The sequence below is a fragment of the Salmo trutta genome, chromosome 28, assembly GCF_901001165.1.
Source record: "Salmo trutta chromosome 28, fSalTru1.1, whole genome shotgun sequence".
In the NCBI taxonomy this organism is placed as follows: domain Eukaryota; kingdom Metazoa; phylum Chordata; class Actinopteri; order Salmoniformes; family Salmonidae; genus Salmo; species Salmo trutta.
In genome coordinates this window covers 36,753,090-36,768,932 of record NC_042984.1, presented here as the reverse complement: position 1 = coordinate 36,768,932, position 15,843 = coordinate 36,753,090, and the positions used below count along the sequence as shown (strand labels likewise).

The 15,843-nt window shown below is 43.6% G+C and overlaps 1 protein-coding gene across 4 annotated transcripts in view; it reads right to left on the bottom strand.

Moving 5' to 3' along the window:
• LOC115166133 (IQ motif and SEC7 domain-containing protein 1) overlaps positions 1 to 15,843 on the bottom strand; it is a 189,555-nt gene that overhangs the window by 63,079 nt on the left and 110,633 nt on the right. Inside the window, exon 1 of one of the 4 annotated variants that reach the window (XM_029719859.1) lies at positions 1,617 to 2,337. The exons of the other annotated variants lie outside the window; for them this stretch is intronic. Within the exon in view, the coding sequence (XP_029575719.1) occupies positions 1,617 to 1,693 (77 nt within the window). The 5' untranslated portion in view covers positions 1,694 to 2,337. Of the gene's footprint in view, positions 1 to 1,616; positions 2,338 to 15,843 lie in introns of those variants that run through there. 4 annotated transcript variants of the gene reach the window in all.

The window sequence follows — 15,843 nt, the reverse complement described above, 5'->3', positions numbered from 1 at the left end:
TGTGTGTGTGTGAGCGAATACATTAGCATATATAGATGTGACAGGTGCTTCTGAGGGTTCCACAGGCCTTGGATCAGTCTTTCATGTCTCCAAATGCAGCTCAGTTCTGACGCTGTTGGCAACATCAAACTAACTACATGGGTAATGCATCAGTAAAACTCCACATGTAGGCTATGCCTGTGATGTATATCATTATCAACAGTCATGAAGTTGCAGCAGGTGATAGTTATTAAAACAGACATTTGACCATTATTGTTTCGATTATCATCAGGGAGTACGGATGCTCTATGGTTCTGTAGAACATAAAACCATTTTCTCATTGCTCTTGAAGCTTGAAAATGCCCAATATGAGTGTTTTCTTACACACATCTGTGTTGGCGGGGGGGGGGGGGGGTTCCTGCATGAAGTGGTATCAGAAAAAACACAAAGGCAACACGATCACATAGACAAACAGCCAAGAGACTGTCAGATAGCCTACGTTATAAAGCTTTATTGTGTGTGTGTGTGTGTGTGTGTGTGTGTGTGTGTATATATGTATGTATGTATGTATGTATGTATCTATTATATATATATATCCAGTCTGCCTTGGTTGTTCCCCTTGATTGTAATAGAGCATATCTATTCTGTGGGAGTCAGCTAAACATTTGCATTCTGAACAGATTCATGGGGTAATCACTGCAGCTCTACTGGAATACAGAACGACAGCTATCTATGTTGTGACAGGCAGTCAGAGACATGAGGGGTGCTTTATAATCCCTATAAAGTTGCAGGGGAATTGGAGAGGATAAATTGGTTTGTGAGAAGTGAGCAGGGATCCAACTACCTATCGCATAAACTACCTACTGTATGTACAGCTCTGTATATCAAAGCTGAGAGGAAACCCTAATTTCTAGATTCAGTACAATGACCTGCCCTGCACTTACTTAAAGCCGATTGAACAGTATTTCCCACTCCTTGTTTCTGCGACTAAGCTGATAACACCGAGTTGTGATCCAATCATCCAACATTAAATCTAATCCTATAATATTCCAAGGAGCCTGTGCAGTAACATGAATACATTCCTAACCTGTAATGTGTAGGATATAAACACTCAAAAACAGATTCACAATCTGCTCCGATGAGCGCAGTAAACAGAATGAACAACCCTATAGAGATCCTGCACTAGGTGAAAGGTGAAGACCAAGAGGGAGGAGGAGTGGCTGCTGAGTCAAGTCACACCTTTTCTCTCCTCCTAAGCACTTAGCGGCTCCAGTCCCTTACACTAGAAACCATTAAGTAGACAAGCATCACCAAGAGACCAAGTGAGTTAACCAAGTAGTGCAGGAATATAAATGACCTTAACTAGTTTCTCTCAGGAAAATCAATTGCGTTCCAGTCAGCTCAGGCCCCAGAGCAATGTTCAGTCAGCAATATGCCTAAACACTGTTCTGTTGTCGTTTTTACAGTTTGTCTCTAAAACATGAATCTATATACATTCTTTCATATAGTTTTAATTGACGTTTGGAGTGTTCTAATAAGAGCAGGAAGAAAATATCCATAAGCCACAGGCACATCTTATCCTATCCTGCAGAACTTCAAAACAAATATTAAAAACATCTAGTCCAAAGTCTACTTACCTCTTATGAAAGGTATTGTGAGGATGTAGACACAACACATGCCAGTAATCCATACAGAAGGTCTTTAATTTCCACATTTTTTGCTCCTAAGTTCTCCTGCAAAAGATCAACAGGGGGCCACTATAAAGTGACTCAGAGCAGGTTAGTCCATGGTGCCAGGTGTAGGTTCCTGTGCCAGGTGTGGTATGTTCTTGTTAGCAGATCCAGTAAACATCATGGCACAACAGATGTAGAACGTTGCCCAGTTGTTCACTGTGTGGATTGCCAGACATGGATTCTCCTCTTCTGGCAAACTGTCCTGGTCCTGAGCGGTTAAACCTCTATGGACCACTACAGAACTTCTATGGTCCTACGCAGGCCAGAACCAGAACAGCTCTGGACGTGTTTCAACAAACACCAGCGTTAGATCAAGATTCAGACTAAAACCTATTTGGATCTGTTTGGATCAACCCAAACCCAGTTGAAGTCAGGATCTGTCTCAAATAACTTGCACACTGTGGGACTGCCTCAGCTCAGCTCAGCTCTGCTCAGCTCATATCCAGGTCACCCAGGCTGTCCTCTGTTCTCGTCCCTCCAGAGTGTGTCAGGCTGGGAGCCTGTGGGGAGGCATGGCTATAGATCCACTGCTCCAGCAGGCACAGGTACTGTAGTGTGTTGGAGTGCAGAAGCACAGAGGACGAATCCTCCATACACCACACATCCCTCTCTTCTCTGCTCTGATAGACACCGTCTCAACCAGGCTTAGAAATGGCCTGTTCTTCTGCCTCCCTCTCCTCCTCCTCCTCCTCCTCCTCCTCCTCCTCTTTGGTCGCAGAAGCAAACTTTCTCGAAGGCAAGAGATGGTGGCTCCTCTACCTCTCTCACTGTGTCCCCTCTTCTGCTCCTCCTTTTCCTCCTCTCTGACTAAACTGTCTCTCCTCCCTCAATCTCTGTACCTTAACATGTTCTCTCTCGCTCTGTCTCTCTCCTGAAGTGAATAACAGCTGCTGCCATCCACACAGGACCTCCCAGAAATGTGCCGACTCTGGTTGCCGGGCAACACTATGGTACTACTGAAACTGCAAATGGAAGCGCTCTCATTGGCCCGACGTCGTCGATGGGGAGTGGCCCCAATATTGTCCACGACTGCATGAGTGTACACCCATGCTGTAATCAGAATAGGCAGAGGCTACAAGGGCCGAGTTATTTAGGGAATAAAATCCTCTAAGGTAGAAGCAGGGCATGCAATGTTGCTTGAAAGCAGCGATCAGCAGTTGAAACAACAAAGCAATTCCCTGCCCGTTTCAGTAAAAAGCTGAAGGGTAGGATTGGAGAAATGCAACCATTCTCAAATTCGTAGACGTAAGGACTGACCATTCATGATAACACAATTATAGTTAACCATGTTTTGAGGCTATATAGTTGGTTTACATTTACTTTGTTTAAAAACATTGGAGTAACACAAGCTTATATTTTGAGTTCTGATGGGGTATGATAGTTGAACTAAGCTCACGGGGCATTTATTAATTATATTCTTCAAGAATCAATCGGTACATATAATTAATTTATAAGTGAATGTAGTAACTGCTGATTTCCCCCTTAAACCATCAAGGTCAATGAGGAATTGCAGCGAACACAACAGCACATGAATTGTACGAGAGAATGAATATACCCGGTCTCTACATGAAGCTATTTATAAAGTAATTGAATATCTGAGGTGTGAATGGACACATGAGAATAGGTGGTATGAAGAGTATTGGCAGAGGTATGCAGAAAAAAATACAATGGAATGGAAATGGAATTTATTCAATTGGATGGAGGTGACAGAACAATGCCCTGGATCAAACATGCGCAAATCATCACCATTACCACATTGTTCAAACGAGGAGCAGCACACGGTTGAGCAATGCCTGAGATGAGAGAGACACAGCTTCCCCGATCGACTGGTGATTTGCACTTGGTAGACAAGCGCGGGTCTGTTCTCCACTGTGCGTCTGAGAAGCCGTGTCAGACTGTTGTACCACGCTGTCCCAGTGTCCATGAGAAACGGGTAAGAATGAGGCCTGGGCCTCATCATTATTCAACCCCCATCCATCATCACCATCCCCCATACTGCTTCACACATGCACACGCATGCATGCACATGGAGGCAGACACACACACGCACGCACAAAAGGTCCTGTTGATCTGGGCATTTTGCTCGCTCTCCCACTGACTGGCAGTTGTGGCTTGCCCCCTTTCACACACTTCCTGGCATAATATGGGCTTCCTGTGATCCAGAAGACCCAGCCAATGGCACCCAGAAATACAACACACAGAGACAGGCAGCAACACTGAACACCTATTGTGAGCAGAGACAGTGAGGGATTCATTAATGCAAACAATCAATCAGTAGCTTATCACAAAGCCTGGGTGCCCCATTTATACGCATCTCACAAAACTAACCACACACTGACAGTTTGTCTCTTTTTAATCACGATTTGTTCCTTGAATGCATAATACATTCTACTGAACTGACACTGTGGACTGCCAACAAGTAGGCTATTGTGTTACTGCAAAATTATTGCATTTGCATTTAGTGTGAATTTACTAAACCATTGTGAAAGTAACCTATTGAATTAGAGACCACGCAAATGCACAGAGGTATGGATTCATCAACATCAACGGTGGTTTTATGAACTTAACACACACAATGTTTTCAGATCGCCGCAATTGTTTCATCCATCTCAATTCACTGTTTGAGGAGTCATACAGACAAATCCATTAGAGCATCAAGTCTAATTGAAGTGAAAAGCACTACAGGCGTTAGTGTGGGTGGGTCTCTGTGATCACAGCAGTTTAGAGTGTGTGTCTGAGGGGGAAGAGAGATGGGAGAATCAACTGGTCAACACATGGGTCTGATTCATACACATTAATGGTTGTGATCTCTTTCAGGGCCTGATGTGCACATGAACCACAACACATCTCTGAGGATACAGACAGATTCAGGTAGCAGTGTTTTGCCATATGAGAAGAGATATATATATATATATATATATATAATATATATATACACACACACATATGTGTTCGATGAGCAGGTGTCCACATACTTTTGGTCCATGTAGAATATGTACAGTACCATTCAAAAGTTTGGACACACCTACTCATTCAAGGCTCTTTCTTTAGTTTTTGCTCGTTCTTTAGTTCAGGACTGAGCTTGGGAAACCCTGTTCCTGCTAATAAATGCTTTCAGCATTAGTCACTCTAAGAATACACTATACACATGTATGTGGACACCGCTTCAAAATTAGTGGATTCGGCTATTTCAGCCACACCCGTTGCTGACAGATGCATACAATCGAGCACACCGCCATGCAATCTCCATAGACAAACATTGGCAGTAGAACGGCCCGTACTGAAGAGCTCAGTGACTTTCAACACGGCACAGTCATAGGATGCCACTCTTCCAACAAGTCAGTTCGTCAAATTTCTGCCCTGCTAGAGCTGCCCCGATCAACTGTAAGTGATGTTATTGTGAAGTGGAAAGGTCTAGGAGCAACAACAGCTCAGCCACACAAGCTCACAGAACGGGACTGCCGAGTGCTGATCGTCTGTCCTCAGTTGCAACACTCACTACCGAGTTCCAAACTGCCACTGGAAATAACGTCAGCACAAGAACTCTTCGTCGGGAACTTCAAGAAATGAGTTTCCGTACCCGTGCAGCCGCACACATGCCTAAGATCACCATGCGCAATGTCAAGCGTCGGCTGGAGTGGTGTAAAGCTCGCCGCCATTGGACTCTGGAGCAGTGGAAACACGTTCTCTGGAGTGAATCATGCTTCACAATCTGGCAGTGCAACGGACAAATCTGGGTTTGGCGGATGCCAGGAGAACGCTACCTGTCCGAATGCATAGTGCCAACCGTACAGTTTGATGGAGGAATAACGGTGTTTCCCCCAGGGTGCGTTTTGGTTTTTGCCCTAGCACTACACAGCTGATTCAACTAATGGGGGCAGGACCGAGTTTGGGAAACCCTGAGCTAGAAGACAAATACGGCTTCTTTATCGCTAGCGATATATCCTCATGGTGCTGTATTAATATGAATCTGCTGGTCCAGCAAACTGAAAGTCGGGTAAAGGGCGCACCGTGGAGTTCAGCAATCAATCAGAATGAATGTTCTGATCTGCTTGACATGCTCTCACTGTCTCTATTGTCCAGTGCACTGCGGTCTACTAATACAGACCGATATGGGGCATTATAGTAGTGTGACACCCGCCTCACTTTAACATTCCTAGTCAATCACTGATAATCCACCAGGAGAATCTCATGGCGTCCAGCCGTCCACTAAGAGGGAGATGTGAACGTGAAGTCAATAAACACAAAGAGAAATGGCCCCTGCCCAGCGCCCTGTACATTGAGAGGAAGCCTACAGATCAGCACTTTTACATGGGGTAGGGTGATCCAGGAGAGGGGGAGGGGTCTGGCTTCAGGGGTGGATGAGGAGATGAGAAGCAGTGCTCGATCTATAGGATGATGGAAAGGAAATATGGTGGAATAAGGTGTAGAGAGACAGTGAAAGAATAAATCAGGGAGATAGAAATGGGAAGATGGTGGGTGAAGGAGGGATGGAAGGATGGTATGCAGATACAGGAGGGAATTACATCCTGTTCCTAGGCCGACATTGAAAATAAGAATTTCTTCTTAACCGACTTGCCAAGTTAAATAAAGCTAAAATAAATAATACAAATTAAAGAAAATTAGGGGATGAATTCATGGATGGGTGGTAGAAGTTAAATAGGGCTAACTGTGATTATACTTAGTCTCTCATATGATTAAGGATGGGTTTTTTATCAGCCTGATCATCGTGTAACTAAGAACAAGGAGTCATGTCAGTGTGCTCCTACACAGTGAAAGCCAATCTGGATGGTTATGCCTTAGAATTGCACTCCCCCTAGTGGCAGCTACAGTAGCTCCAGTCTTCTGGCAAACGTCTACGGCAGTAAAAGGGGGAAAGGGGGATACCTCGTCAGTTGTACAACTGAATGCATTCAACCCAACCTGAATCAGAAGGCAGTACACACACACGACATTTCCACCCCAAATTGATTAAATTCAGAAACATACCCACACAAAATATAATAGCAAACTTAATGTATTCATATCTCATTCCAATACCAGTAGCCATTGAACTGGCTTACGAGGGGGAAAACAACATGCAATTCTCTCCGATTAATATACAGCATTGCTGAATTCATAAAGCCGTTTCTTCTGGAGCACTTGAAGGTAATTCTTTATGATAACCCCAAGCATGTACTCAGTTGTATTTCTAAATCAGAAGAAATACAGTGCCTTCAGAAAGTATTCACACCCCCCTTGACTTCTTCCACATTTTGTTGTGTTACAGCCTGAATTTAAAATGTATTAAATTGAGATTTTGTGTCACTGGTCAACACACAATATCCCATAATGTTAAAAAAAAATTAAACATAATTTGACTTTATTTTTTTTTTTACAAATTAATTCAAAAAAAAAAAGCTGAAGTGTCTTGAGTCAATAAGTATTTATGGCAAGCCTAAGTAAAAATGTGCTTAACAAGTCACATAATTAGTTGCATATAATGCAATAATAGTGTTTAACATGGTTTTTGAATGACTACCTCATCTCTGTACTCCACATATACAATTATCTGTAAGGTCCTTCAGTCGAGCAGTGAATTTCAAACACAGATTCAACGACAAAGACAAGGGAGGTTTTTCAATGCCTCGCAAAGGGTATCTATTGGTAGATGGGTAAAAAAAAAGCAGACACCGAATATCCTTTTGAATATGGTGAAGTTATTAATTACAGTTTGGATGGTGTATCAGTACACCCAGTCACTGCACAGATACAGGTGTCCTTCCTAACTCAGTTGCCAGAAAGGAAGGAAACCGCTCAGGGATTTTTACCTTGAGGCCAAAACAGTTACAGATATTAATGGCTGCGATAGGATAAAACTGAAGATGGATCAACAAAATTGTAGTTACTCCACAATATGAACCTAAATGACAGAGTGAACAAAAGGAAGACTGTACGGAATAAAAATATTCCGAAACATGCATCCTGCTTGCATTAATGCACTAAAGTAAAACTGCCGAATACAAAGCGTTATATTTGGGGTAAATCCAACACAACACATCAATGAGTACCACTCTTCCTATTTTCAAGCATGGTGTTGGCTGCATCATGTTATGGGTATTCCTGTCATCAGCAAGGACTAGGGAATTTTTTATAAGAAATATAAACGGTTTAGAGCTAAGTAGAGGCAAAATTATAGAGGAAAACCTGGTTCAGTCTGCTTTCCAACATACAATGGGATACAAATTCACCTTTCAGCAAGACAATAACCTAAATCACAAGGCCAAATATACACTGGAGATACTTACCAAGACGACATTAAATTATCATGAGTGGCCTAGTTACAATTTTTATTTAAATCTGCTTGAAAATCTATGGCAAGACTTGAAAATGGCTATTTAGCAACGATCAACAACCAACTTGACAGAGCTAGAATAACTTTTAAAACAATCCAGGTGTGCAATGCTCTTAGAGACTTACCCAGAAAGACTTGCAGCTGTAATTGCTGCCAAAGGTGATTCTAACAGGGGGTACGAAAGCGTATGTAAATGAGAAATTTCCGAATTTACATTTCAATAAATGTGCAAAAATTTCAAAAAACATGTTTTCACTTTGTCATTATGGGGTACTGTGTGTAAATAGGTGAGAAAATATATACTGCTCAAAAAAATAAAGGGAACACTTAAACAACACAATGTAACTCCAAGTCAATCACACTTCTGTGAAATCAATCTGTCCACTTAGGAAGCAACACTGATTGACAATACATTTCCCATGCTGTTGTGCAAATGGAATAGACAACAGGTGGAAATTATAGGCAATAAGCAAGACACCCCCAATAAAGGAGTGGTTCTGCAGGTGGAGACCACAGACCACTTCTCAGTTCCTATGCTTCCTGGCTGATGTTTTGGTCACTTTTGAATGCTGGCGGTGCTTTCACTCTAGTGGTAGCATGAGATGGAGTCTACAACCCACACAAGTGGCTCAGGTAGTGCAGCTCATCCAGAATGGCACATCAATGCGAGCTGTGGCAAGAAGGTTTGCTGTGTCTGTCAGCGTAGTGTCCAGAGCATGGAGGCGCTACCAGGAGACAGGCCAGTACATCAGGAGACGTGGAGGAGGCCGTAGGAGGGAAACAACCCAGCAGCAGGACCGCTACCTCCGCCTTTGTGCAAGGAGGAGCAGGAGGAGCACTGTCAGAGCCCTGCAAAATGACCTCCAGCAGGCCACAAATATGCATGTGTCTGCTCAAACGGTCAGAAACAGACTCCATGAGGGTGGTATGAGGGCCCGACGTCCACAGTTGGGGGTTGTGCTTACAGCCCAACACCGTGCAGGACGTTTGGCATTTGCCAGAGAACACCAAGATTGACAAATTCGCCACTTGCGCCCTGTGCTCTTCACAGATGAAAGCAGGTTCACACTGAGCACGTGACAGACGTGACAGAGTCTGGAGACGCCGTGGAGAACATTCTGCTGCCTGCAACATCCTCCAGCATGACCGGTTTGGCAGTGGGTCAGTCATGGTGTGGGGTGGCATTTCTTTTCACAGCCCTCCATGTGCTCGCCAGAGGTAGCCTGACTGCCATTAGGTACCGAGATGAGATCCTCAGACCCCTTGTGAGACCATATGCTGGTGCGGTTGGCCCTGGGTTCCTCCTAATGCAAGACAATGCTAGACCTCATGTGGCTGGAGTGTGTCAGCAGTTCCTGCAAGAGGAAGGCATTGATGCTATGGACTGGCCCGCCCGTTCCCCAGACCTGAATCCAATTGAGCACATCTGGGACATCATGTCTCCCTCCATCCACCAACGCCACGTTGCACCACAGACTGTCCAGGAGTTGGCGGATGCTTTAGTCCAGGTCTGGGAGGAGATCCCTCAGGAGACCATCCGCCACCTCATGCCCAGGCGTTGTAGGGAGGTCATACAGGCACGTGGAGGCCACACACACTACTGAGACTCATTTTGACTTGTTTTAAGGACATTACATCAAAGTTGGATCAGCCTGTAGTGTGGTTTTCCACTTTAATTTTGAGTGTGACTCCAAATCCAGACCTCCATGGGTTGATAAATTGGATTTCCATTGATTATTTTTGTGTGATTTTGTTGTCAGCACCTTCAACTATGTAAAGAAAAAAGTATTTAATAAGATTATTTCTTTCATTCAGATCTAGGATGTGTTGTTTAAGTGTTCCCTTTATTTTTTTGAGCAGTGTATATATTTAATACATTTTCAATTCAGGCCGTAACACAAAATGTGCAACAAGTCAAGGGGTATGAATACTTTCTGAAGGCACTGTAGCTGTTTTGTATGCAAGACCATTCGGGAAAGGGGAATTGGAGAGCTAGTATCGAGAGGATTGTCTTACATGTATGTTAGTTACAGTATAGAAGGGCAGATGGGATCATACAGTAGGAGAGCAGCGGGGAGATTCGTATAGAAGGGCAGATGGGATCATACAGTAGGAGAGCAGCGGGGAGATTCTCTAACGTAGATTACCGTAAAATCTCTCTTATCACAGAGATAACACACTACAGCTGTTAAGTCTCAAGTCTTAAAGCACCATGCAGAAGAGATGTGGAGGAGAGAGAGAGAGAGTAAATGAAGGGGAGGACGGAGAATGGAGAGACAAAGAAAGAGGGGAGGGTGGAGAAAGAGAGGGAGACAGGGAGAGAAAAAGAGGGGAGGAGAGGACGAAAGAGAGATGGAGGGAGATAAATAGTAGAGAAGAAATGAGAGATCAAAAGAAAGCAAAAGAGACAAGGAGGGAGGAAGGAGAGAGGAAAGACTAGCATAAAACTGGAGGAGGGTTTAAAAGTAGAGCGCAGAATGCGAGGGAGCAGAAGAAAGAGGAGAGATCCAGGACTGCAGGGTGGAGGTGGAATCCATGTCCTCCCTGTCTTTAATCCTACTATCGTGAAGGCCATACACTTACTGAGCCAGTGTGACAGAACTGATGGATAACAATTGTCTTCCCTGTCAAAGAGAGCATACTTAGACAACCGACAGAGCTCAAATATGTGTTGCATATACAGTATGTGTAACACAACATACACATTACAATGAATTGTTGTGTTTCACCATTATGTCAATTATGAGTGGGAGCCTTTTTCATGATTTTGTGAGTGACGTCGGAATGGTTTATAAGTAAGACTATGCACCGTGATTTGAGTGCATCACGTGTACAGTGTAGCATAATGTGCTAATGTAAGCAATGTTTGTAATTGCATAACAGTGTAGCATGTAAATATACTTCCCCATAAATGTGTATATTTGGCCTAGGGAACAAAATGTTCTGCAGGCGCTTGCTGCTCTGTGAAACCCTCCTCCCCGTTGTGCTCTGTGTCTCAGTGCCTGACGCTGCTGTTGGCAATGTTAGGGGCCTATTATGGGATGTCACAATCCACGGACACATAAACACTAGAGTATACCCCTGAGAACTACAGCTCCCTGAGATATACCCCTGAGAGAACTACAGCTCCCTGAGATATACCCCTGAGAGAACTACAGATCCCTGAGATATACCCCTGAGAGAACTACAGATCCCTGAGATATACCCCTTAGAGAACTACAGCTCCCAGCAGCGGAGAGAGCGTTACCCTGAGCGTGTTCCAAACATTTGTACAGTATTGGAAGGCATATTCTGTCACAATGCCCACTACTACTACACTTCTCTATGATGGCAGGGGACAGTGGCCCAGGGCAGGGTGAGAGAGTGACAGTGTTATTGTGACGGTTGCGTCCATGCAGCATGTATCTGCGCATTAGCCTGTGTGTGTGTGTGTAGTGAGCGACTTGCAGGGCTGTGGCAACGTGCCCCATGTGCTGACTAGATCAGATGAAACAGAATACTCTGTGTGGTGTTTGGCCAAGCAGTGACAGCGGCATGCTTTACAAAGTCACGGTCTTACGTAACGGCCAGCTTGAGCATGGGGGTCAAATCCATTTAAATCTTTCCTTCCTATCACTCAATGGTCAATTCCCTTTCAATTCAGTCAATAATTCTAAGAATTGAACAACGGGCCGATTCATTGAAAATATACGTTTCCTCCTTCCATTAAATGGAATTTCGATTCATCACGCTATCTGAAATTATAGAATGTAATCGGATATGAGCCAAACGTTGGCCGTGGCAGTACGTTATGCAGTCGCTCTCTGACTAAGCAGGCCTGTGCCTGACTCTGCAGTTCCAGCGCTGTGTGTTGCCATGTACTCCGGCTAAAAGCAGAGAAATGTGCTGCCAGTGCCTGGCGGCGATGGTGACATATGGTTTTTCATCTGCCAGCCTCCCGAGCGGAGGTGCTGGCATCATCGGGACAGCAGCTTCACAATGCCGTCTAGCAGTTAATAACGGGGTATGGGCATCCCTGCATCGACGCCTAAGCCTTCCAGCTACACTACAGCTGCAGGACATGCCTCCAGAAAATCTTTGACATTATTTCAATGAACCGTGAAATCCCGGAATGTACATCCACAATGTCCACTCTATGTAATTGCTTGACTCAACTCTTTCTTTCAAATGTGTAGATCTGTGTCAGCATAGGAAAGCAATAATAGCTCTTAGTTGATACGCTATGCAGAAAGGTCAAAAGGTCACAGTATGTCAATTAGACATTATGCCTAACAAGCATTATAGCTGGCCCAGATAGGGAGATGACAAAGCATGCTTCAAGTCTCATTTATTTCATGATCTGGAATTGAAATGGTGTGGTTTGTGTGACAGGAAATATTTGAACTAAATGACTATAGCCTGCTGTATCTGCACACAGTCAGTTGAAGTCTACCAGTGCAGAGGTAAGTGGTGAGAGCAGGGTGCCTTTTACATGCACTCTGATAGAGCAGCAGGCACTGCTAGCTGGGGGACTGAACAACAGTGTTGGGGCTGGGCAACAATACTAATGCAAAATATATACAGACCTAGGACACAAGGAAAGACACAGTCAACAAACTGTTTAAATAAACATCAATTTTTTTTTAAATTGCTGATTTACAGATATTTTTGGAGAGATATGGCTGTAGTATTTTCAACACATTTCTCCCGGAGCACGTAGTCAAACTTATATAAGTATATCATAGCCTAAATGTCCCTACAACCCTTAGCCATGCACCTCACATCTACCCTACAACCCTGTCTGTTCTGCTGGCCTGAGACATTGTAATTCTAGAAGGAAACTGGCTTGACAGTTAAATTGGGGAGGCGCCCCAAGCCAAACACTCCTTGAGTCAGAGTATAGTATACAAATTTGTGTCAAACTGACAAGCATCTCTACGCGCCTAAAAAAATCCCAGGAACAACTGTAGTTCATGTTACACAACGAGCGTGTGTGTGTATGGCAACGAGCGTGTGTGTGTATGGCAACGAGCGTGTGTGTGTATGGCAACGAGCGTGTGTGTGTATGGCAACGAGCGTGTGTGTGTATGGCAACGAGCGTGTGTGTCTATGGCAACGTGCGTGTGTGTGTATGGCAACGTGCGTGTGTGTGTGTATGGCAACGAGCGTGTGTGTGTATGGCAACGAGCGTGTGTGTGTGTGTATGGCAACGTGTGTGTGTGTGTGTTTTGACCTCATCCTTCCTTTAAAGCCCCAGTCCAGTTTTTGTTTGGGATCTGTACTCTAGCACTTTCGATTTTAAATGATTCAATGACTACGAGGTTAAGGTGCGGACTGTCCCATTTTAGGGTACTTCCATCCATATCAGGTGAACAATTTAGAAATGACAGCACTTTTTGTACATAGTTCCCCCATTTTAGGGGACCAAAGGTATTGGGACAAATTAACTTAAATGTGTATTAAAGTAGTAAAGAGTGAAGTATTTGGTCCAATATGCACAGCACACATTGATAACATCACACGTTTGACTTTACAAATGTGTTGGATGCATTTGCTGTTTGTTTTGGTTGTGTTTCAGATTATTTTGTGCCAAAAAGAAAGGAATGGTAAATGTATGAATAGAAGATGTTTCGAAACATGTCTACATTAATGTGGATGCTACCATGATTATGGATTGTCCTGAATGATGAATAATGAATCACACAAATATCATACCCTCAAGCCATCCTAACCTCTCACCATTACAATAACGGGAGTTTTTTGTTGTTGTAACTCTCACTCATCATTATTCACAATTCATTCATGAATATCTGTTATCATGGTAGCATCCACATTAACATAGAAGTGTTTAGACATATACAGTATCAGGACTCTTCAACAGGACTCTTGGTTGCTGTTACATACCTCCAGGCTGTGTAAGGGCAATTTGACCAAGAGGGAGAGTGATGGAGTGCTGCATCAGATGACCTGGCCTCCACAATCACCCGACCTCAACCCAATTGAGATGGTTTGGGAAGATTTGGACCGCAGAGTGAAGGAAAAGCAGCCAACAAGGGCTCAGCATATCTGGGAACTCCTTCAAGACTGTTGGAAAAGCATTCCAGGTGAAGCTGGTTGAGAGAATGCCAAGCGTGTGTAAAGCTGTCATCAAAGCAAAGGGTGACTACTTTGAAGTATCTCAAATATAAAATATAATTTGATTTGTTTAACACTTTTTTGGTTACTACATGATTCCATATGTTATTTTATAGTTTTGATGTCTTCACTAGTCACTATGTCTTCACTAGTAAAAATAAAATAAAAACCCTGGAATGAGTAGGTGTGTCCAAACATTTGACTGGTACTGTAAGTGAATTTGTCCCATATACTTTCGGTCCCCTAAAATGAGGGGACCATGTACAAAAAGTGAACACATTTCTAAACGGTTCACTCGATATGGTTGAAAATACCCTCAAATTAATACCCTGCGCCTTAAGCTCATAGTCATTGTATCATTTCAAATCGCTGGAGTACAGAACCAAAACAACCAAAAATGTGTCACTGTCCCAATATTTTGGAGCTCACTGTATTTCTCAAGCCCCATTCCTCAGCTGTTTACTAAAACAAGTGGCGGGGAGTGCGTTGTTATTGTTTATTCAACCACTGTGGCGTATTATGTGATGATGACAACATCTCTTTTTTTCAGTCACACGAGCTCTGTGTGGAGTCATGTTGGAACACAGATTTTGGCACAGGCGCCTGCACCGAAATTGCAACTCTAACACACCCCGCAGCCGAAGAAGAGACAACCATCAAAACAAGAGACGTGGGAGTATCGAGTGTCGAGTGTGTAGGGTTGCAAAATTCTGGTAACTTTCCCAAAATCCGTAAGTTTTCCAGAAATCCTGTTACGAGTGTGGGGATTCGTTGTATTTTATTCGTATTTAACCTGGATCTATCCAGGCGAGTCAATTAAGAACAAATTATTACTAGGTAGAGGGGCAGCACTTAACTAGAAATGCCCTAGCCAGACCATACCAACAACAACAACACTATGACGTATGATATACCAATAACATCACTATGGGCTTATGACGTTAACGAAGGAAAATACCAGACAATCATATTGCACACACACATACAGTGCATTCGGAAAGTATTCAGACCCCTTGACTTGATCCACATTTTGTTACGTTACAGCCTTATTCAAAAATGGATAAAATAGTTTTCCCCCCCCTCAATCAATCTACACAATACCCCATAAAGACAAAGCAAAACCAGTTTATTTTTCATTTGTTCTTATTTATATATATTTTAAACTGAAAAATCACATTTATATAAGTACTCAGACCATTTACTCAGTACTTTGTCGAAGCACCTTTGGCAGTGATTACAGCTTCTTGGGTATGACACCACAAGCTTGGCACACCTGTATTTGGGGAGTTACTCCCATTCTTCTCTGCAGATCCTCTCAAGCTCTGTCAGGTTGGATGGGGAGCGTTGCTGCACAGCTATTTTCAGGTCTCACCAGAGATGTTCGATCGGGTTCAAGTCCGGGCTCTGGCTGGGCCACTCAAGGACATTCAGAGACTTGTCCCGAAGCCACTCCTGTGTTGTATTGGCTGTGTGCTTAGGGTCGTTGTCCAGATGGAAGGTGAACCTTCGCCACAGTCTGAGGAGCTGAGCGCTCTGGAGCAGGTTTTCATCAAGGATCTCTCTGTACTTTGCTCCGTTCATCTTTCCCTCAATCCTGACTGGTCTCTCAGTCCCTGCTGCTGAAAAACATCCCCACAGCATAATGCTGCCACCAACATGCTTAACCGGAGGGATGGTGCCAGG